This window comes from Rhinolophus sinicus, chromosome 8, assembly GCF_057876585.1.
Source record: "Rhinolophus sinicus isolate RSI-liver-muscle chromosome 8, RSI-T2T, whole genome shotgun sequence".
Taxonomy (NCBI): Eukaryota; Metazoa; Chordata; class Mammalia; order Chiroptera; family Rhinolophidae; genus Rhinolophus; species Rhinolophus sinicus.
Genome location: NC_142508.1, coordinates 32,012,949 through 32,035,238, shown reverse-complemented (window position 1 = coordinate 32,035,238; position 22,290 = coordinate 32,012,949). Strand labels below are relative to the sequence as shown.

Below are 22,290 nucleotides of genomic sequence, written 5' to 3'. Positions count from 1 at the left end.
CCTTTAACTCCCCAGTATGGCCTGTCAAGAAGCCAGATGGGACCTGGCGAATGACTGTGGACCATATGGAGTTAAATAAGGTGACACCACCCTTGCACGTTGCAGTGCCTTCAATAGACGATTTGATGGATCCTATAACTGTCTGCCTGGGAACGTATCACTATATAGTGGACTTGGTCAATGCTTTTTTCTCCATTGACATTGCACCTGAGTATCAAGAGCAGTTTGCTTTTACTTGGGATGGGTGGCAATGGACTTTTCAAGTCCTTTTGCAAGGACACTTGCACAGCCCCACTATATGCCATGGGCTTGTAGCCCAGGATTTGACACAGTGGGATCACCTGTCCTCTGTGGCCTTGTTTCACTATGTTGATGACATTTTACTAACATCTGATTCTCTTTCAGATTTAGAGCAAGCAGCTCCCTCTCTTCTCTGCCTCCTGAAGTCACATGGCTGGGTGGTGAATGAGGAAAAGGTCCAAGGCCCTGGCTTATCTGTCAAGTTTTTTGGTGTTTTGTGGTTGGGTAAGACTAAGGTCATACCTGAGGCAATTATTGACAAATACAAGCCTTTCCCCAGCCGACCAAGGTCTCCCAACTGCAGACGTATTTGGGTCTGCTGGGGTATTGGCAGGCATTTGTACCCCATTTAGCACAAATGGGGTGACCCTTGTATAACATGATGAAAAAGGGGCCTCATGGGATTGGACAGAGGCTATAGAGCAAGACTTTGTTGCCACAAAACTGGCAGTGCAGCAGGCACAGGCTCTGCAAGTAGTAGACCCTGGTTGCCCATTTGAACTTGATGTTCATGTAACCCAAGAAGGGTACGGTTGGGGCCTCTGGCAATGGCAGGAGTGTCTCTGGTTGCCAGTGGGATTTTGGTCCCAATTGTGGAAAGTAGCGGAAGTCTGCTACTCTCTAATAGAGAAACAGCTGGCTGCTGTGTATGCAGCCCTAGTAGCCACAGAAGCCATCACAGGAACGTCACAGGTGTTGGTTCGAAAAACCTATCCCATCCAGGATGGGTCCTTACATGGACCCAGGGACCCAAAATGGGGATGGCACAGACCACCACCCTCGCCAATTGTGGTGCCTACTTGGAGCATCCTTAGTTTAAGCCCATTGAGCACAGAGCTACAACAGGTCCTGGAGCCTGTGGAGATTGTAGCCCAGGCTGAGCCAAGCGCTCTGCCTAGAAGGAGGACTTGGAGCCCTCACCATACAGAGAAGGACAGCCCCCAGTACCTGAAGATGCCTGGTAACTGATGGTTCTAGCTGAGGAGCTGCAGCCGTTTGGACGGTATTGGTGTGCATCCCAAAACAGAACCATTTGGTTTGATACTGGGATGGGGCAGAGTAGCCAGTGGGCTGAGCTATGGGCTGTGTGGATAATCAGCCACGAGCCTGGGCCCCTACTTATTTGTACTGACAGCTAGGTGGTGTTCCGGGGCCTAACGTGGTGGCTCTGTATGTGGAAACACCAAAACTAGTTGGTAGGACACCATCCACTGTGGGGTCAAGCCATGTGGCAGGACCTCTGGGACCTAGGGCAGAGAAAGGAGGTGACCCTAATGCATGTCACAGCTCACTCCCCCTTAGTGTCCCCAGGTAATGATGAAGCAGACGCTCTAGCACGGGTTCGATGGTTAGAACAGGCCCCTGCCACTGATGTGGCCCACTGGCTGCATAGGAAATTACAGCACGCTGGAGGCAGAACCATGTGGCAGGTGAGCAGATGCTGGGGCCTGCCTTTGAAATGGCAGGAGATAGCAGATGCCTGCTATGACTGTGCCGTCTGTGCCCAGGACAGCCCCCAAAGGTGGAGGCTCCCCTGGGAAACACAGCAAATTATGCGAGGGAGGGTGCCCCTCACTTGCTGGAAAGTGGATTACATTGGACCCCTGGACCCCTGCCTAAGGTCCGCAATGTGATGTATGCATTCACAGCAGTGGACACTGCAACGGTGTTGACGTTTGCTTGGCCGTGTCCGGCTGCGGATCAGCCACGTACAGTAGTCACTCTTACATGGCTGTGCGCCCTCTATGGGCGCCCCCAAGTCATTGAAAGTGACAGGAGTACCCATTTTACGGGGCAAGAAGTGCAGCTCTAGGCTGCCAGGATGGACATACAATGATTGTTTCATACCCTATATAACCCCCAAGCAGCTGGCATGATTGGACGCTACAACGGCCTTTTGAAGCAAGGCCTCAGGGTTTCAAAACACCCTCCCATGATGTGCAACTGGGCCTCTTGTCTATGGGATGTCTTGAGAACCCTGAATGAGAGACCACTGAAGGGAGGGCCCGCACTAGTAGAAGCTCTGCTACATCGAACAGCTGCTCCCATTCAGTTTACTACAGGTTACCACAAGTGAGACTCTGTTAAAGCCAGGCTATGGCAGAAATGGAAACATTTTGCTGCCAGCACCCACATGCTTGAAAGCGGTGGAACTGCAGCAATGGACTTGGCCCTGGTGGATCAAAAGCCCCCACTGTCAGTGGTTGGGCTTGATAGTCCCATGGGGGGCTGGTTTGACCCATGATTTGCAAGTGACGCCAGGGGTGGCCACCACAAGTGACTGTGGTATATGGAGGTCCCGATGCCGGGATGATTTTGCGGGGAACCTATGTGCTCTCACTATGGCCGATTATGGGGCCCCCTGTTCTGTTACATGTTGAAATCACGCAAGGGACCCCAAGTACTACCATAAAGGTCTGGTACCACAAACCGGGAAATGTGCCAGTGGCAGTGACCCTCTTTTCCCAGGACAAAAAGCTAGCGTGTATCCTCCCAGATGGAAGGGATTTACCATTGTTCATTCCTAAAACTGCTATTTCTTCCCGCCCATACATGCCTATAGGTTAATACGACACAGGGCCCCTCGTGGGAGATGTTTGTCACGTAGATTGTGGGTGAGACCCTGTAGGGGTGGAGTTTGGGGACAGAATCCCTGAGAGCAGTTTCCAGGCTCTCAGCCTCACGTGGAAAGGTCCTGACTTGGGCAGTAGATGGCCATCAGCTGTGATTTGATGGCCATCAGCTGTGACTAGTTGGCCATCAGCTGTAACCAGTTAGCCATTAGCCACTGATATAACTGCCGTGGCTAAGCTAGCAAGGGCAGATTGCAGTTCGCACGGCGGATTGCAGCTAGCAAGTGAGGTGGGTTGGCAGAGAAGCGGGCGGCAGGCTGTGGATCGTGTGGATCCTGCTTACTGTGTCTCCAACCCAGCCACCACCAAGACTATAGTGGTATGAACCCCCCATCCATGGCTCCGTTGGTGTTCCTTTTTGGCCTCGCCATATCCTGCATTATTATGTGGGGAGAGGGACCAGAGATCCCGCATGACACCCTGCATGTCAGATGGGATATCAGCATTGCATGAAGCAGCAAGGAAGGACTCTGTAATGTAGTCTCTGGTCCTGCTCCCTGCACAAGAACGCGGCATATGGTGAGGCTGAAAAGGAACAACAGCGGAGCCATAGAGTCATATAACTATATTCTCACCAGCGGCTGTCAAGGCACAAAAGCAAACATCCGCCAGTATCTCAACAAGGGGTCTTCCTGCACCCCAGTCTTGCTGCGGCCAGGTGAGACACACGAAGTGGGATCCACATGATCCGCAATCCACCATCTGCTTGTCTGCCAACCAACAACCCCACTTGCTAGCTGCTATCCACTGTCTGCTTCTCTACCAACCAACCAACCAATGCCCCCTAGCGTTGCCACGGCTGTTATATTAGTGGCTAATGGCTAACCAGTAACAGCCGATGGCCCAGCCACAGAAGATGGCCATCTGATTACAGCTGATGGCCATCTAATAACTGAACCAGCCCCTTTCCAGGTGAGGCTGAGAGCCTGGAAACTGCTCTCTGGGACTGTGTCCCCACAGCCTCCTTACTGAGAGGCCATTGACAAGGATGAACCCTGTGGGGTTTTTTCTTTTCTTTTTGGGAGGGTGGAGAGGTGTACTTCTCTTTGAAGATAAACTGAGGTACATTAAAATTTTGAAGCGTTTGAGTAAACACCAGTTCCAGTCAGGCAGCACCAAACCGAACTAGGGGAAAGGCTTCTGTAGAGCAGAAGGGGAAACAATGCAAGGAAATTACTTGATTGGCTACAGCTCACCGTCATTTGGGAAGGCCTAGTTGGCTGTTTGTGATTGGTTGTTCTTAGGTTCAATTTCTTACCAATGAGGCATTTACAAGAATTTAACCTGGCTTAGGTTTCCCAGTTTGCTTATGTAGGCAGCACGACATTGGAACCACTTCAGATTAATGACCTCTGTGTTTTACAGTTCCAAACCAAAGAAAGAGGTAGCTAGGTTGCTTCAGTGCCTGGAGCCCTCACAGGGCTCATTGGTAGTGGAGGTCCTGGGACTCAAGCGCTTTTTGCCACCCCCCTTTAGCCTGCTTGCCTCACTGCAGACACTCAGAAGAGCTCCACTAGAAACCTTAGCTCTGCTGCTCTCTCCAAGTCTGCAGATGGCCTGGAACTGGAGGGAGGCAGCCTGGCCTTTCCTAGAAAACTTGTTTTCAGTTTCATCTTTGTATTGACCTTGTTCATCAGCACTGCCAAAGGACTTACTAGAAATGTTACTTCTCCGCCCCAAACCCAAACCTATCAACTCAGACATTGTGGAGGACCAAATATCAGTGTTTTAAGACACCTTAAGTTGATGCTGTGGTTCCTGTGGACATGGCACTGTTTCAGTCTTATTCATAAACAAAAAGTGAACTAGACATAACTTATGAAGGAAAATAGGCAAATGATAACAGAAGTTGTACAGAATATATACAAGTGGCAAATAAAGACATGAGAAAATGCTCAAAATCAAATCCCTGAGGAAATGCAATTAAAACCACACTGAGATAGCATTATACATTTACTAAAAGGGTTAACATTAAAGAATGACCACATCAAGTATTGGCAGGGACGTGGAGGAAATAGGACTCTCATACACAGCTGGTGGAAATGCAAAAGGGAACAATAATTTTCAATGAGTTTTGCAGTTTCTTTAAAACTTCAACACTCACTCACCCTGTGATTTAGGCAATGCAGTTTAACAGAAATGAAACATCTCTCCATATAAAGAATTGTAATGAAAATTCTCACAGCAGCTTTATTTGCAACAGCCCCAAACTGAAAATAGCCTGATTGCCCAAAGATGGAGAGAAAATACTACTCAGTAAAAGAATTAACTACTCACATAAGCACCACTGATAAATCTCAGGACAATTATGCAGTATGAGGGAATGGAGGGGAAAAAATAAATATTAAAAACATTTTTAAAAAGTTTTTATTGGGGAATATTGGGGGGACAGTGTTTCTCCAGGGCCCATCATCTCCAAGTCACTGTCTTTCAATCTAGTTGTGGAGGGCGCAGCTCAACTCCAAGTCCAGTCGCCATTTTCAATCTCAGTTGTGCCCATGAGGGAATTGAACTGGCAACCTTGTTTTTGAGAGCTCGCGCTCTAACTGAGCCATCCAGACACCCCTCCAGAAGCTCAGCAGCAGCTCGTCATATTCAATCTAGATGTGGAGGGCGCAGCTCACTGGCCCATGTGGGAATCAAACTGGCAATCCTATTGTTAAGAGCTCGCACTCTAACCAACTGAGCCATCCAGCTGCCCCCACTTTTTAAATTTCAATCACGTAAGTGTAGAAAAATCCAAACTAATCTGTAAAGAGAGTAAATCAATGGTTGCTGTAAGGTCCAGGAAAGGCATGGAGATAAAAGGACAGGAGACAAATATGCAAGTGACAGATGCTCATTCTAATGGTTATGTTTCACAGATTCTTACACATGGAAAAATTTATCAAAGTGTAAACTTTAAACGTGTTTTAATGCATGTGAATTATACCTTACTAAAGCTTTAAAAACTATTCGAAATAAAAATCTAGATCTCCCACTCTTTTCAGAAAATAACTATTTTGTTAACTCTATATTGAGTCTACAACCTCTTCTCCTGTCCCAGTGAGGTCAGTCTGGCCTCAGTGGCAGCCGCTAGCAATAAAGTAGAGATATGGTCATTATCAGGACTGCGATGATGGTTTCCTAGGTTTACACTTATGTCAAAACTTATCAAATTGTACATTTTAAATATGTGCAGGTAGTACATGTAAATTACACCTACTGAAGCTTTAAAAAACGGCTCAAGATAAAAAATTCTTTATGTCCCAATCTTTTTGGAAAATAGGTTTGACCACCCTATATTGACTTGTCTCTCTCCCCATGCCCTCTAGGGGTCAGTATTGCCTCAGTGGTAGCAAATACGTAATGAAAACATTTTCACCTCAGTAAACATGAATGCTGCCTGGGTCTAAAGAGAAACATCCCTGGACTACAGAGCCCCCTTTTCCTCTTTCCTGTTGTGCAGTAATGATTCTGAGGCAGACATCACTGAGCGTCTATGGGAATCCAGAAAACCTTTCAATTATTTTTATTTTTTCTGACGACATCGGCTACACAAGATAAACATGCCTGGAGGTCCTGAGTTTATGTACACACTTACCATGCAGTCACTGTAAACATTTCTGGATGCACTTTTAGAAGAGGTATGTTCCATTTAGTTGGTGCAGTCTTCTCCAATCCCTATTAGGCTAGTGTCTCTGTACCAAGTATGGTTTCCTTTGGACCCAGCAGCCTTACAACCAGTGACCCTAGCTCAATGAATTGTGGACATCAGGGCACATGACTGTAGACTTGGGGAAGACAGCCTCTCAACAATGCTGGTATAACCTGTGATATCTGCTTTGAGTAAAGGAAAAATCATGCAATTCTCAGAAGTACCTGATGATCTCATACCTGCCCTCTCCTCAGGGTGATTGCTGAGACTCCTAAAATACACAACATCCAGGCCTCAAGTGAGGACCAGAAAGCCCTTCAGTCCTGCCTAAGCCACCATGAACAGCAATGCAAATTTGGTCAAAACTGGCAAGTTGTTTCCAGGCCTTACACAGGCAGAGAAAGTCTGAGACCCCTAGGAAGTTGTTCACCTTTCTTCATACTTGTAGGACCCCAAACAGTTTACAAATCACCCCATACAATAAACAGAACACCCAAGATTAAAGAGGACTTAAATTATAAGGCCTTGATTATTGTATAAACCAAAGCAATGTGCAACAGGCACTTCTCAAGTTCATAAGTCAGAAGCTGAAAAAACTCATCACATGAGATCGACACGTCCCTGGAAAAGATAGTCATTTCTCTGCATGATGCCAGCCGAACTCATGATATTCTCTAGGCCAACAATGACCCAGATCCATGTCCAAGGTTGTCAAGGAGGGAAACCTGACCCCCTAAGGGCTCAGGTTACTCCTCGTTTGTGACAATACATGGGTGGCCAAAGGTCAGCTTCCCTGAGCACATTAGGGTGGTGGATGATGCAAACTCTGTGGACCTGCCAGGTAGTAAAGGTGAAATGGCTTTAACCACACAAACTATTATAGAAGCAACATAAACCTGGAAAGAACCCTGGGCAAATCAGAAAGTGCAACATATTTACATAAGCTTCCCATATAAATGACACGTATGGGGAATCTTGCCACTGTGCACACTCAGATGTATGAGATTCAATTCAGACAGATGGCTCCTCAAAGAGTTTCCTCTAGTGGTTACACGGAACAGAAATTTGTATTCCCTGCACACCTACGGCTTTTCTCTAGTGTGAATTCTCTGATGTTGACAGAGAGTAGATTTTCGCATAAAAAATTTCCCACATTCACTGCACTCATAAGGCCTTTCTCCTGTGTGACCTCTCCGGTGTTGACTGAATTGGGAACTATCTCTAAACGACTTTCCACATTCACTGCACTCATAAGGCCTTTCACCAGTGTGAACTCTCTGATGATAACGGAGTTTGGAGCTACAGATAAAAGATTTCCCACAATCAGTGCACTCATAAGGCCTTTCACCAGTGTGAACTCTCTGATGATAACGGAGGGTGGAACCAGAGGCAAAAGATTTTCCACATTGACTGCATTCATAAGGCTTTTTTCCTGTATGAATTCTCTGATGGTAAGAGAGGGTATCACTACTGGCAAATGATTTTCCACATTCACTACACTCGTAAGGCCTTTCTCCTGTGTGAACTCTCTGGTGTCGAACCAGTATCGAGCTACTAGTAAAAGATTTCCCACATTCACTGCACTGATAAGGCCTTTCTCCCCTGTGAAGTCTCTGATGATAACCAAGACCAGAGGTAGAGGTAAAAGATTTCTCACATTCACTACACTTATAAGACCTTTCTCTATTATGAATTCTCTGATGTATCGAGAGGGACGATTTGTGGCTAAAGGATTTCCCACATTCACTGCACTCGTAAGGCCTTTCTCCAGTATGTCCTCTTCGGTGTTTATTGAATTGTGATCTATCCTTAAAAGATTTTCCACACTCACTGCACTCATATGGCCTTTCTCCAGTGTGCACTCTATGATGATAACGGAGGCTAGAGCTAAAGGTAAAAGATTTCCCACACTCACTGCACACATAAGGTTTTTCTCCTGTGTGAACTCTCTGATGGTAATGGAGGGTAGAACTAGATGTAAAAGATTTCCCACATTCACTGCACTCATAGGGCCTTTTTCCTGCATGAGTTCTCTGATGATAGCAGAGGGTGGAACTAGAAGTAAAAGATTTCCCACATTCACTGCACACATAAGGCTTTTCTCCTGTGTGAACTCTCTGATGTTGAATGAGTGTCCACTTATTGTTAAAAGACTTCCCACATTCACTACACTGGTAAGGCCTTTCTCCTGTGTGAACTCTCTGGTGTAAAATGAGGTTATTTCTTCGAATAAAGGATTTCCCACATTCTCTACACTCGTAAGGCCTTTCTCCAGAATGAGTTTTCTGATGATACTGGAGGTCAGACCTAGCGATAAAAGATTTCCCACATTCAGTACACCCATAAGGCCTTTCTCCTGTGTGAACACTCTGATGATAACGGAGGGCAGAGCTAGTGGTAAAAGATCTCCCACATTCACTGCACTCATAAGGCCTTTCTCCAAGGTGACCTCGCTCGTGATACTGAAGGGTAGAGCTACAGGCAAAAGATTTGCCACACTTACTGCACACATACGGCTTTTCTCCTGTGTGAATTCTCTGGTGTCGAACAAGTGTCCACCTATTGTTAAAAGATTTCCCACACTCACTGCACTCATAAGGCCTTTCTCCTGTGTGAACTCTATGATGATAACGGAGGCTAGAGCTAAAGGTAAAAGATTTCCCACATTCACCACACTCATAAGCCTTGTAGCCTGAGTGAACTCCTAGGTGTATAATGAGATTATTTCTTCGGGTAAAGGACTTCCCACACTCACTACACTCATAAGGCCTTTCTCCAGTGTGAACTCTGTGATGATAACGGAGAGCAGTACGAGTGATAAATGATTTCCCACATACACTACACTCATAAGGCCTTTCTCCAGAATGAACTCTCTGATGATAACGGAGATCAGACCTAGAGATAAAAGATTTCCCACAATCACTGCACCCATAAGGCCTCTCTCCTGTGTGAGAGCTCTGATGATAACTGAGGGCAGCGACAGAAGTAAAAGATTTCGCACAGTCACTACACTTATAAGGTTTTTCTCCAGTTTGAGCTCTCTGATGTCGAATGAACACTGAGCTATGACTAAAAGATTGAATACATTCACTGCACATGTAACTGTTTTTTCCATTGTGCCATCCCAGGCGATGAATGAGGACAGATTTGTGACTTAAGGATTTCCCACATTTGCCACACTTGTACTGCTTTCCTCCAGTCTGAATTTTTCGATGTTGATTGAGGGTTGAACTTCCCTTAAAGCGTTTTCCATATTCACTACACATATGAAAATTTTCTCCAGTGTGGATTCTCTGGTGAACAACAAATGAGGATTTATACCTAAAAGTTTTCCCACATTCACGGCACACAAAACGCTGTCTTTCAGTGTGAACATCCTGTTCCTGAACAAGTATGTGTTGGGCATTAAAGGCTTTTTTACATTCTCCTGGAGTGTGATGATTTTTTCTTTGTAAAGTTGCTTCCCACTGGGTGGTTTTGTTTGGCTCCTCCCTGGTATGAGTGGCCTGTTGTTGGAGGTGTCCTGAGGTGATCAGGAAGTCCTTCCCAAAATCCTTGCAGGTACAAGGTTTCTCTGACACATGGAATCTGCAGCTCTTCACAATCAAGGACCTGTCCACACTGTTCCTGAAGGGTGTCCCTCCCATGTGCTGCTTCTGGTGCTGGTGCATGTTTGCACTGAAATAAAATCGTTTTGCACATGCCCCACACCTCAACAGTTTCTGGCTGTGTCGTGTTCCCTGCTGCTCAGCCAAATGGAAGATGTCTCTCAAGACTGGACCACACATCTTGCAGGGGTGTGTCTTCTGGGAAGTCGAAGCTCCCTCAGGAGTCCTGGCCTGTGACACTTCTACACAACCATTCTGTTCAGTGGGTGTCTCCACATCCCCTGCTCCACAGCAGCAACCTGCACACAAAGAAATGGTGGTGAAGTACATCTTTACTATAAGGAGGGGACAAACCCACCAGATGTGCATCTGTCACATGCAAGCATGAATGTATAAAACGCTTTCCAAAACAAGAAAATTGGAATTCAGGTGAAAGACTAGCTATTATGTTACTGGACCTCAAAGGTCACAAAATGGTAGAGACCTCACCAGGGGAAGGACACAAGGACAAGGTATGACACAGGAAGAGAGGAAGGGCATGCAACTCATTTCCTCTTCCCACAGCTTCCTGCATATTCTTTTCTCCTGCAGACATGAGGCTGGGCAGAAGTGTGCATCCAAGCCCAATTAAAATCCAATTGCAATAAATTAGCTGCTGTCCAAGGTTAATTTAGGGATATATGAAAGCCAATGTTGATGAGCATTACAGAAAGAGAGTTGAAAGAAATGGGTGAGATGTGGAGTCAAGAGAGGTAAAGATTATCCCTGGGCTAGAAACCACAGTAGAAATGAAGAATAACAGAACTGACAAGTCAGCAAAGTTTTAACGGTAGAAAAGTAAGGGCAGAAATGGGGTGTGGCTACTGGCAATGGCACAAAAACTCTGGTTGAATGGACACTTTCCTGGCATGATGTGAACACAGCATTGATGGCACAATCTCCACAGTTGCAACTCACAAGGATCATACCCCGAGACCCGCTCTGCCATGACTGGAGTCATGTCCATCCCCCGATGCACAAAGGACTCTTCCCTGTAAGTCTTAATTGGGAAACTACATGGGACATGGATGATACGAGTCCCAAGGAAAGAACAGAGAAGTGAATGGCCAGCACTGTCCCAGAGCAACAAGGCACAAAACAAATCCCAAAAAAAGATCTAGATGAGTGATGTCAGCATGATGGTGGAGGAAACCAGCCCTCACCACAACAAAAAGAAATTAAGAAAGATATCTACAAATGAAATTGGCCCTAGAAGGCTCAAGAGTCCAATTAAAATACTATAGCAACACGGTTGAGCATAAAAAAGGAGAATAACCACACAAAGAGGATTGCTGGGGACATCAGCTTAGTGAAGACACCTGGAGAAGAAAAAGGAACAAGAAAGGTGGGGAACATGTGCACCAGCCAAAGGGCAGATGCCATCACATTCCTCAACATTCTGCTCTGCAGAGGACTCCAGAAGCCTTTGACTCAAAGATCCTCAACAGTCCCTATACAGCTGTGGACCCCCACAGTTTGCACAGCAGAGGATACCAAGTGTCTGCAGGTGTGGACCCCAGCCGCCTGCTCCACAGAGGACACTGGATGCTTTTACACTAAAGTAACCAAGAGCCATCACCACAGAAGCCTACCAGAAAACAGTACACTGACTTGCCCCCAGCAAAGAAGCAGCTATTGCTTCATTCCAGGATCAGGGAAGCCATGTCCCTCAACCCTCCACATGCCCCAGGCTCCAGAGCTGCAAATGCTCCATGGATGCCCATTTTCCATAACCTGATTCCACGGCTGTCATGCGAGTGCCCATTTCTCAGGCACCAAAGCCAAGCCATGGCCACTGTGGGGTAGCCTGCACCTCTGCACCCCAGAGACACTGTCTCTCTGTGTGTACCTGTGCAGTGGTCACAGGTTCCATTTTCGATCAGTGTGACTGCCTCTCACACAGCAAAGTCTATGCCACTGCAGGCTATTCATTATCTGGGACCCTAGAACTGCTATTGCTCTGTGTATAGTGACACCTTAGAATCCAGATCCATACCTGTTCCACAGGTGCCTGAAAATCAGACACCAATGCTACCACCATCATGAAGGTGCCCAAGGACTGGCATCATGAGGAAACTGCTCAACCAAAACATTTCCCATGGGAGAAAGAAACCAGGAGGTCCTCATCAACCTTTACTGGTGTGGACACCCAAAGCCTTAACTGTTGAGGACTCCTGTAATCTTCACTGACCTCAGATGACAGAGCTGCAGGCACTAAGCTGTTGGGCCTTCTTGTAGTCAGAATTGCCATATCCTACCAACCTAGCACACTTGCACCCACACACAGGTGAAGATCTTCCCACCAAAACCTTTCCATAAAGTCTGGAATAAATTCTGCTCTATGAAATGTACTGACGTCAACACAAGGCTACACCAAAAAACAAAACAAATGAAAAATCAAGGAAATATCAACCCCCACAAAGGAACACAATAATTTATCAATCATGCCAAAGAAGTGCAGATCTGTGAATGGTTAGAAAAAGAATTCAAAATAAATGATTAAAGGAAGTTCAGGAAGCTACAAGAAAACAGACAATTCAACAAAAAGAAAACAGTCATACAAACAAAATGAGATTTTCAGCAGAGAAATAGAAAATATCAAAGAAAAAACAGAAATCATGGTGTTAAAGAATACAATGAATGAAATGAAAAATGCAACAGAGAGCATCAACAGTTAACTTTATCAATCAAAAGAATGAGTCTGAGAGTGAGAAAGTAGGTCTTTGATCCAGGAGAAAAAAGAGACAAGAACTACAGAGAGTGAAGAATGCCTACATGAATTATGGGTTGTCATGAAACAAAACAATATTTGCATTATGAAAGCCCTAAAAGAAGAGAGAGGAAGGTGTAAAAAGCTTATTTAAAGAAATAATGGGGCAGCTGGTTGGCTCAGTCGTTTAGAGCACAGTGCTCATAACACCAAAGTTGCTGGTTCAATTCCCACATGGGCCAGAGAGCTGCACCCTCCACAACTAGACTGAAAACAACAACTTGACTTGGAGCTGATGGGTCCTGGAAAAACACACTGTTCCCCAACATTCCCCAATAAAAAGTAAAAAAAATTTTTTTTTAAATAATAAATAATGGATAAAAACTTCCGAAATCTGGGAAGAGAAGTGATCATCTAGGTACATGATGCTCATAAATCCCCAGAGATTCAATCCAAAGAGGACTGCACCAAGACATATTATAATAAACTCAAAATAATGACAAATAATTTTGAAACCTGCAAGACAAAATAAACTCATCTCATTCATACAAGGAAACCACCATAAGAGTATGAGCAGCTTTCTTTGCTGAAACATTGCATACCAGGACAGAGTGGGATGGCATGTTCTAAATGCTGAAAGGAAAAAACTGCAAGCCAAGCTACTTTACTAGCAAAGCTGTCAGTCAAAAATGAAGGAGAGACACTTTCCCAGACAAACAGAAGCTGAAGTAGTTCATCGCCATTTGTACTACCTTACAAGAAATGCTATAGGAAGTTGTTCAAGATGAAACGAAAGTATACTAATTATTAACATGAAAACTAAACCACTGATGAACTTAAGTATAGAGTCAAACTCAGAATACTCTAATACTGTAATAGAGAATAATATAAAGGACAAAACACAGAGTATTAAAAATAACTATACTCACAACAATTTGATAATGGTTACAAAATATACATTTTGTATATATTTTGATATATTTGTGTATATTTTGATATAAATTGTGATATCAAAAATATAAAATATGTGTGTGGGGGGCTGTAAAAAAGTTTTTATATGCAATTGAACTTACCAGCTTAAAATAGAATGTTATAACTATGAAATGTGATTAAAAAAACACAGTTAATGTTTAAATTTAAAAAATTATTACAGTAAAATACATATTGCCATTAATTCCCTCCCAAAATACTCCCCCTTGCTTCGAACACACTTATCCCATTGTTTTTGCCACTTTCTGAAGCAGTTCTGGAAGTCCTCTTTCCTGAATGTCTTTAGTTATGCTGTTGTAGCTGCCTCGATTTCCTGAGTCAATTCAAAATCTTTACCTTTCATGGTCATTTTGACTTTAGGGAAGAGCCAGAAGTCGCATAATGCCAAATCCAGTGAATAAGGAGGATGGGGACACACTGTAATGTTTTTATTTGACAGAAACTTCCATACCAGAAGTGATGTGTGACATGGAGCTTTTCCATTATGATCAAACAATATGGTGAATGCTGCTGCTGAGTGCCATCCAATGGAGAGGCAAGGAAGGATCTTCAATACAAGAAGTGGCACATTGAACCTTATTAACAGTATGTGTGACAAGTTTCAACTGGTTTGGTGCAGTCAGTTGGGTGCGAGCTACAATTGAGAGAAGTGTATTTTCAAGTGTGCTGTAAGCCATCCTCCATCATGACAATGCTTCATGTCACACATCGCTTCTGTTATATAGCAATTTCTGTCAAATAAAAACATTACAGTGTGTCTCCATCCATCTCATTCACTGGATTTGGCACAGTGCGACTTCTGGCTATTCCCCAAAGTCAAAATGACCATGAAAGGCAAACGTTTTGAATTAATTCAGGACATCGAGGCAGCCATGAGAGCGCCACTAAAGACACAAAAGGGAACTTCCAGAACTGCTTCAGAAAGTGGCAAGAATGATGGGTAAGTGTGTTCGAAGCAAGGGGGAGTATTTTGAAGAGGATTAATGGCAATATATCTTTTACTGTAATAAATATTTTTAATTTAAAGTCACCATAGTTTTTGATCACACCTCGTATAAGATATTTTATATAAGCCCCATAATAACTACAAAGCAAAACCCTATAAATACACAAGAGATAAAGACATCTAGGTACATGATGCTCATAAGTGGAATAAAAGCATACCACCAAATCATTAAATCACAAAGAAAGACAAAAAAAGAGGAACAAAGGAACTACAAAACAGCCAGACAGTAATAAACAAGATGGTAATAATAGGTCCTAATAAAATTCTCCAACTAAAAGACATATACTGGCTGAATGGAATAAAATAAGACCCAACTATATGCTGCCTACAATAGAGTAACTTCAGCTTTAAGAACACACCAGCTGAAAGTGAAGGAATTGAAAGAAATATTCCACCCAAAGGGAACCCAACAGAGAGAAGGAGTAGCTATACTTACATCAGACAAATAGACTTTAAGTCAACAATTGTCATAAGAGACAAAGAAGGTCATTACATAATGATAATGGAGCCAAGCATCAAGATATAACAATTATATGGATATATGTACCACACATCTAAAATAACTATTAAGCAAATAACACCATATCCGAAGGCAGGAAGACAATAACAGAATATTAATAAAGAATTTCAATATCCCCCTTTCAACAATAGGTAGTTAAACAGACAGAAATTTATAAAGATATATTTGAACCAAGTAACATTTAAACAGATATATATACCAAGGGTGCCAAAAAAATGTATACACATGACTTCATCTTTTGTTATTATACACATCTTCATCTTTTGTTATATACAACTTCATCGGTATATATTGAGTATCACAATTTTAATACAGTTTTTTTTCTTTATTAAAAAGTGTATACATATTTCAGGCACCCTCTGTGTGTGTGTGTGTGTGTGTGTGTGTGTGTGTGTGTGTATAATATATATGTAAACATTCCATCCTATTATAGCACAGTACACATTCTTCTCAAGTGTGTATAGAATATTCTGTACGATAGAGCCTATGTTACATCAAACAAGGCTTAACAAATTTCAGAAGACGGAAATCATATCAAATACCTTTTCCTAACACAATGGAAAAAACTAGTAATCTGTACCAGGAGAAAAGCTGAAAAATTCACAAACATGTGGACATTAAACAACACAGTACTAACCAATTAATCAAAGAAAAAATCAAAAGGAAAATAAAAAAATTTTTAAACAAAACTACATATGGAATGTGCAAAAGTAGTTCTAAGAGGAACGTTTAGAGTTATACATGCCAGTGTTAAGAAAACAGAGATCTCAAATAACCTAAATACCTTGAGAAACTAGGGAAAAAAACAAAGTTAGCAGAAAAAAGGAAAAAACAAAGATCAGAGGAAAAATAAATATAAACTAGAAAAACAAGATCAACAATATAAGAATTGGTTTTTTGAAAATATAAACATTGACAAACCTTTGGCTAGACTAACAGAACAGAGGGAAGACTCAAATAAATTAATTCAGATATGAAAGAAGAGAAATTACAACTGATAGCACAGAAACACAAAGGTACCCAAAAGACAACCATGAATGGTTACAGGCCAAGAAATCAGATTCCCTAGAAGACACAGCTAAATTGCTAGAAACATACAACCTACCAACACTGAATCATGAAGAAACAGAAATTCTGAATAGACCGATAAAAAGGAAATTAAATCAGCAATAAAGGAAAAAAAAATCTCCCCACAAAGAAAAGGCCATGACCAGATAGATTCACTGGTGAATTTTAATAATATTTTAAGAATGATTAATGCTAATTCTTCTTAAACTCTTCCAAAAATTTTAAAGGGGAAAAAACATTTCCAAACTCATTTTAGGAGGCCAGCATTAACCTGACACTAAAGCTAGATAAGGGCACTGCAAGAAAAGAATATTACCAGCCAACATCCCTTATGAATATAGATATTTAAAAAACAAACAAAAAACCACCTCAACAAATTACTAGCAAACAAATTCAAAAGCACCTGGAAATAATCATAAACTGGGATCATGGTGGATTTATCCCTTGAGTTCAAGGATGGTTCATCACAAGCGAATCAATAAATGTGCTAAACCATATTAACAGAATAAAGAAAAAAATCATATAATCATCTCAATAGATGCAGGAAAAGCAATTGACAAAATTCAGAATTCATTCACGATAAAAAAACGAAAAACTAGGTGTGGAAGGTACGTAACTCAGTATCACAAAGGCTGCATATAAGCCCACAGCTACCAGTGTATTCAATAGTGAAAAGGTAAAGGTGTTTTCTCTAAGATCAGGAACACGTGAAGGATGTCCAACCTCACCATGGCTATTCAAAATAGTACTAAAAGTCTTTGCCAGAACAATAAGGCAAGAAAAAGAAATGAAAAGTAAGCAAGTTGAAAAAGAAATAATGTTGTTTGCAGATGACATGATCTTATATAAAGAAAACCCTAAAAACACCAAGAAACTGTCAGAATGAACAAACGAATCCAGTAAATTTGCAAAATACAAAATTAACACAAAAAAATCAGTTACATCTATACACTAATAATGAAATATATCAATAAGAAATTAAGAAATCAATCCCATTTATAATAGAATTAGAAATGATAAGATGTTTTTTATACTAGGAATAAATTTACACTTGGAATAAATTTAACCAAGAAGGTGAAAGATCTGGACTCTGAAAACAGTAGGACACTGATGAAAGAAACTGAACACACAAGTATATGGAAAGATACCCTGTGTGCTTGGACTGGAAGAATTATTACTATTAAAATATCTCTACTACCCAAAGCAACCTACAGATTCAATGCAATTGCTACCAAAATTTCAATGGCATTTTTACCAGAAATCAAAAAAGAATACTAAAATTTAAACCACAAATGATCCCAAAAGCCAAATAAGTTTGATAAAAATGATCAACATTACAGGAATCACACTTCATGATTTAACTACATTATAAAACAATAGTAATCAAAACAGTATGGTACTGGAATAAAAATAGACACAAAGACCTATGAGGTAGAATATAGAGAGCCCAGAAACAAATCCACACAGATGTGGTCAACTACTCTTTGACAAGGGTACGAGTACCTTACAGTGGGGAAAGGAAAGTCTATTTTTAAATGGTGTTGAGAAAACTGGATAATGCACATGCAAAGAAGAGAAACTGGGACCCTACCTTATACCACTCACAAAAATTAACTTGAAATGCATTAAAGATTTAAACGTAACACTTGAAAATGTAAAACTTCTTGGGAAAAAAAAAAAAGACAAAAAACTCCTTGACATTAGTTTTGGCAATGATTTTTCTGGATATGACACCAAATGCAAAGACAACAAAGGCAAAAATAATTAAGTCAAGCTACATCAAACTAAAAAGCTTCTGTAAAGCAAAGGAAGCAATCAATAAAATGAAAAGTGAGAAAATATTTGTAAAAGCTGTCTTATAAGGAATTGATATTCTAAAATATATAAGGTACTCATACAACTCAATAGCAAAAAAACAAGCCGATTAAAAAATGGGCAAAGGAGGGGCCGGCCCAGTGGCTCAGGCGGTTAGAGTTCCATGCCCCTAACTCCGAGGGCTGCCGGTTCGATTCCCACATTGGCCAGTGGGCTCTCAACCACAAGGTTGCCAGTTCAATTCCTTGAGTCCCACATGGGATGGTGGGCTCGGCCCCCTGCAACTAAGATTGAACATGGCACCTTGAGCTGAGCTGCCGCCGGGCTCCCAGATGGCTCAGTTGGTTGGAGCATGTCCTCTCAACCACAAGGATGCCGGTTCAACTCCCGCAAGGGACGGTGGGCTGTGCCCCTGCAACTAAGATTGAATATGGCACCTTGAGCTGAGCTGCCTCCCAGATGGCTCAGTTGGTTGGAGCATGGGCTCTCAACCACAAGGTTTCCAGTTCAATTCCTGAGTCCCGCAAGGGATGGTGGGCAGCGCCCCGTGCAACTAAGATTGAACACAGCACCTTGAGCTGAGTTGCCGCTGAGCTCCTAGATGGCTCAGTTGGTTGGAATGCGTCCTCTCAACCACAAGGTTGCCGGTTCAACTCCCACAAGGGATGGTGGGCTGTGCCCCCTGCAACTAGAAAACGGCAACTGGACCTGGAGCTGAGCTGCACCCTCCACAACTAAGACTGAAAGGACAACAACTTGAAGCTGAATGGCACCCTCCACAACTAAGATTGAAAGGACAACTTGACTTGGAAAAAAAGGCCTGGAAGTACACACTGTTCCCCAATAAACAACAACAAAAAAATCCTGTTCCCCTTCCCCAATTTTAAAAAAAAGAAAAAAAAAGGGCAAAGGACCTGAATAAACATTTTATCAAAGATCTAAAAATGGCCAACGGATATAAAAAGATGTTCTTCCTCACTAATCATCAGGAAAATGCAAATTAAAATGACAATATCACCTCTCACCTTATAAGATGGCTACCATCAAAAGAGCAGAGATAAGTGTTGGTGAAGGTGTAGACAGAATGGAACCCTTACACACTGAGGCCGGAATGTAAAAAAAAAAAAAAAGGTCTAACATTATAAGGTGTCAGATGGACTAGACTTATGGTGATCACTTCTTTAGGTATATAAATGTTATAAATGTTGAATAACTATGATGTACATGTGAAACTAATATAATATTGTATGTTAGCTATGTTTTCATAAATTTTTTTAAAAAGAAATGAAGGTCAAAATCATAGTTAAAGGGTAGAATGTCAGGATCTGAGGGGAAACGAGAAGATGTTTGTCAAAAGGTACAAACATTCAGTTACAACATGAGTTAAGTTCTAAGGATGTAATTAAGAGCAAGGTGACTAGAATTAATAATTATTTCATATACTTGAAATTTACTGAGAGTAGATCTCAAGCATTCTTACCGTAAAAAAAAATAAATAAACAATAAGGTAACTTTATGAGGCGATGATGTTTAACTTCACTGTGGCAATTATTTCACTGTGTGTGTGTGTGTGTGTGTGTATATATATATATCAAATCATCACATTGTACACTTTAATATATAAGTTTTATATCTTGACAAGGCTGAGGGAAAAAAGGACAGCAGTGTAAACACTACAAATCCTGTGGGAGGGTGTTGAAAAGCCTGTGGTTTAGATGAGTGATGACCATGACAACATCTGCAATTCCTGGCACAGGAGGCAGGAGGAAATGACAGCTAAAGGAAGGGATCAAACCCTGGGACATAGAAGTGATATGGATCTGTCCCATTAACCCAGCTTACTGGTGAAATCCATTAATCTCACTGAAATACTGACCCTGAATCCTTTCCTAAAGGGTTTCAGTACAGCAGATATTGGAGCTGCAGGGAGAGAAGAGAACTGTGCAAACAAACCAGCCCTAGCAACACAGCAACCGCCCAGAAAACTGGGGAAGCAAGCAGTGCCCACAGTCCACAAGTGAGGACAGAGCACCCCCCGGGGAAAGGAAGGTGAGGCACGACGGAGCCTAGACCAGGTCACTGGGGAGGCTGTGAGTCTTACCCAGCGAGGATATAAGTGCAAAGTTCTCCAGCATCACATCGAGGTACAGGCGTCTCTGAGCCTCATCAAGGAGCCTCCATTCCTCCCAGGAGAAGAACACAGCAATGTCCTCAAAGGTCACTCTGTCCTGTTATAAGGGACAGTTGAAACCATGAACATTCTGTTTCTGAGAACCCACAGTCCATCTCCCCACACATCTATGACACATTGATCCTCCAAAGCTCCCCACTTCAGAGGAATTCCACACCTAGGTGCCATTGATGCCCATCCTATCTTCAGAGTCCCTTTATTCACTGTGTTCAGCTCTCAGCAACATCAGGCAGGAGGGTACAGAGATGTAATCCAAGCTCTGGCCCTAGCCTGTAGTGTCCTATCCACCCTGTCAATCAACTCCCCTGGAATGTGTAGATTGTAACTAGACTCAGCCAAAAGTGGGCTTGTGCTTCATCCTCCAAGTCCCCAAAACTAGGGCCCTGAGGCCACCAACTCACACTTCTCAATATGCATATCATTCTGTACAATGTACCTCTCTCTCACATCTTCAGGTCCCAGTTGCATTCCCACAGCTAAGCATTAAGGGAAAGCCTCATTTACTAACAATTGTCACCCCAATAAACTTTAATTTAAAAAAAAAAGGGGGGAAAGCCTCAAATGCTACTTCGAAGGACTCTTCACATCTGATCTTTACTTCAGTATTAGCTATACTGAACCACATGTGAATTGCTGATGCAGGTGACCCACTTCCACTTCTGTGATGCACTTCCTGTCAGCGGCCACAACCCTCCTCTCTCCACTCAACCCTTCTTAAAACCCCAGCCCTGATGGTATCCATTACAGGAACAGTGGCTCACAGTGACCGTATCTGCCCCAGACTTTATCCACCGGCAAGACGGAAACTCCGCAGACCACACCAAAGCGCACCACAAAATTCAGGTGACTCCACACAGCAGTGCATAAGCAGGAGCCCTGCCTCAATGTCATCTTGTCTCGATTATTCCTCTGGCTCCACAACTATAATGTCCACTCATCCCATCGAAGCCTTAGTCACCTGCAAGACTTTCTCTCACTTAAAGTAACCGTGATCACTTCTCATCAGGCACCATCCTCTTCCTGACAAACTCGTGAGCACTGTCATGATGACGTGTATTCCCCCACCTATGTGATCCACCGGGGCCTGGGCTGCAGAACGTGAGCAGGTGCCCCGCATCCGGGGCTTTAGAGTTCAGGTGGTGTGAGAGCGGTGAGAGCCCGGGGGACGTACACTCACCTGAGCCCGGCCCCTAAACGCCGCCGCCGCCATCGGACTCTGTGGGCGGGGCGGAAGCTGCGGGAGACGCGCAGCACTCACTGTCCCAGACCTGGCGCGGGTCACCCGGGCGGCGTCGCCGAGCCTCTGACCCGTGCCTGTGAGGCGGGGACCACGACTCCTTCACGCCTTTTCAGTCTGGCACCTGGATCTAGACCCTGCCCTCTGGAGCCAGAAGAGACCCGCAGCAGCAAGAATGGCCGCCAGGAGGAGGATAACGGAAGTCCCGCCCCAACAGGGTGAAATCTCATGGAAGTATTTTCATCACGGTTTTTCACTGGCTCAATTCAGCGCAGTGTCTTTTGGGTAAGGTAGTTCCCAGAGTTCTTGAGCCTGAGGGAAGGCAGTTCTCCATCCTAAACAACCAGAACTTTTGCCACAGGAGGGATCCTGTAAAATGGTGCTCCTACCACAGCAGGGGTTTCTCATTGTTAACTGCTGGCAAAATCTCAATTCTGACGCTGTCTACCTAAAGATACGTTAAGAGCTCAGTCCCACAAGACTGCCCCCCACCCTCACTTCATATGCTAATGAAAATCCGGGTTGATACCTCTTCT

General features: G+C 43.1%; 1 protein-coding gene across 1 annotated transcript; it reads right to left on the bottom strand.

Annotated features, from left to right (window-relative positions):
• Positions 1–4,868: 4,868 nt before the first annotated feature.
• Positions 4,869–21,948, bottom strand: LOC109434524 (uncharacterized). Its single transcript, XM_019711550.3, has 3 exons — positions 21,695–21,948; positions 20,428–20,554; positions 4,869–10,477 (listed from the first exon to the last, which is right to left on the bottom strand). The coding sequence occupies exons 1-3, from the start codon at positions 21,725–21,727 to the stop codon at positions 7,653–7,655; spliced, it is 2,985 nt and encodes a 994-aa protein (XP_019567109.2). The 5' UTR covers positions 21,728–21,948; the 3' UTR covers positions 4,869–7,652.
• Positions 21,949–22,290: the final 342 nt, after the last annotated feature.

Excerpts from the sequence above, each read along its gene's own strand:
- LOC109434524 (XM_019711550.3), bottom strand. The coding sequence starts at position 21,727 with ATGGCGGCGGCGGCGTTTAGGGGCCGGGCTCAG. Across the intron at positions 20,555-21,694 it reads CGTTTAGGGGCCGGGCTCAG|GACAGAGTGACCTTTGAGGA; the intron begins GTGAGTGTACGT and ends CCCTTATAACAG. Across the intron at positions 10,478-20,427 it reads TGCACTTATATCCTCGCTGG|GTTGCTGCTGTGGAGCAGGG; the intron begins GTAAGACTCACA and ends CTTTGTGTGCAG.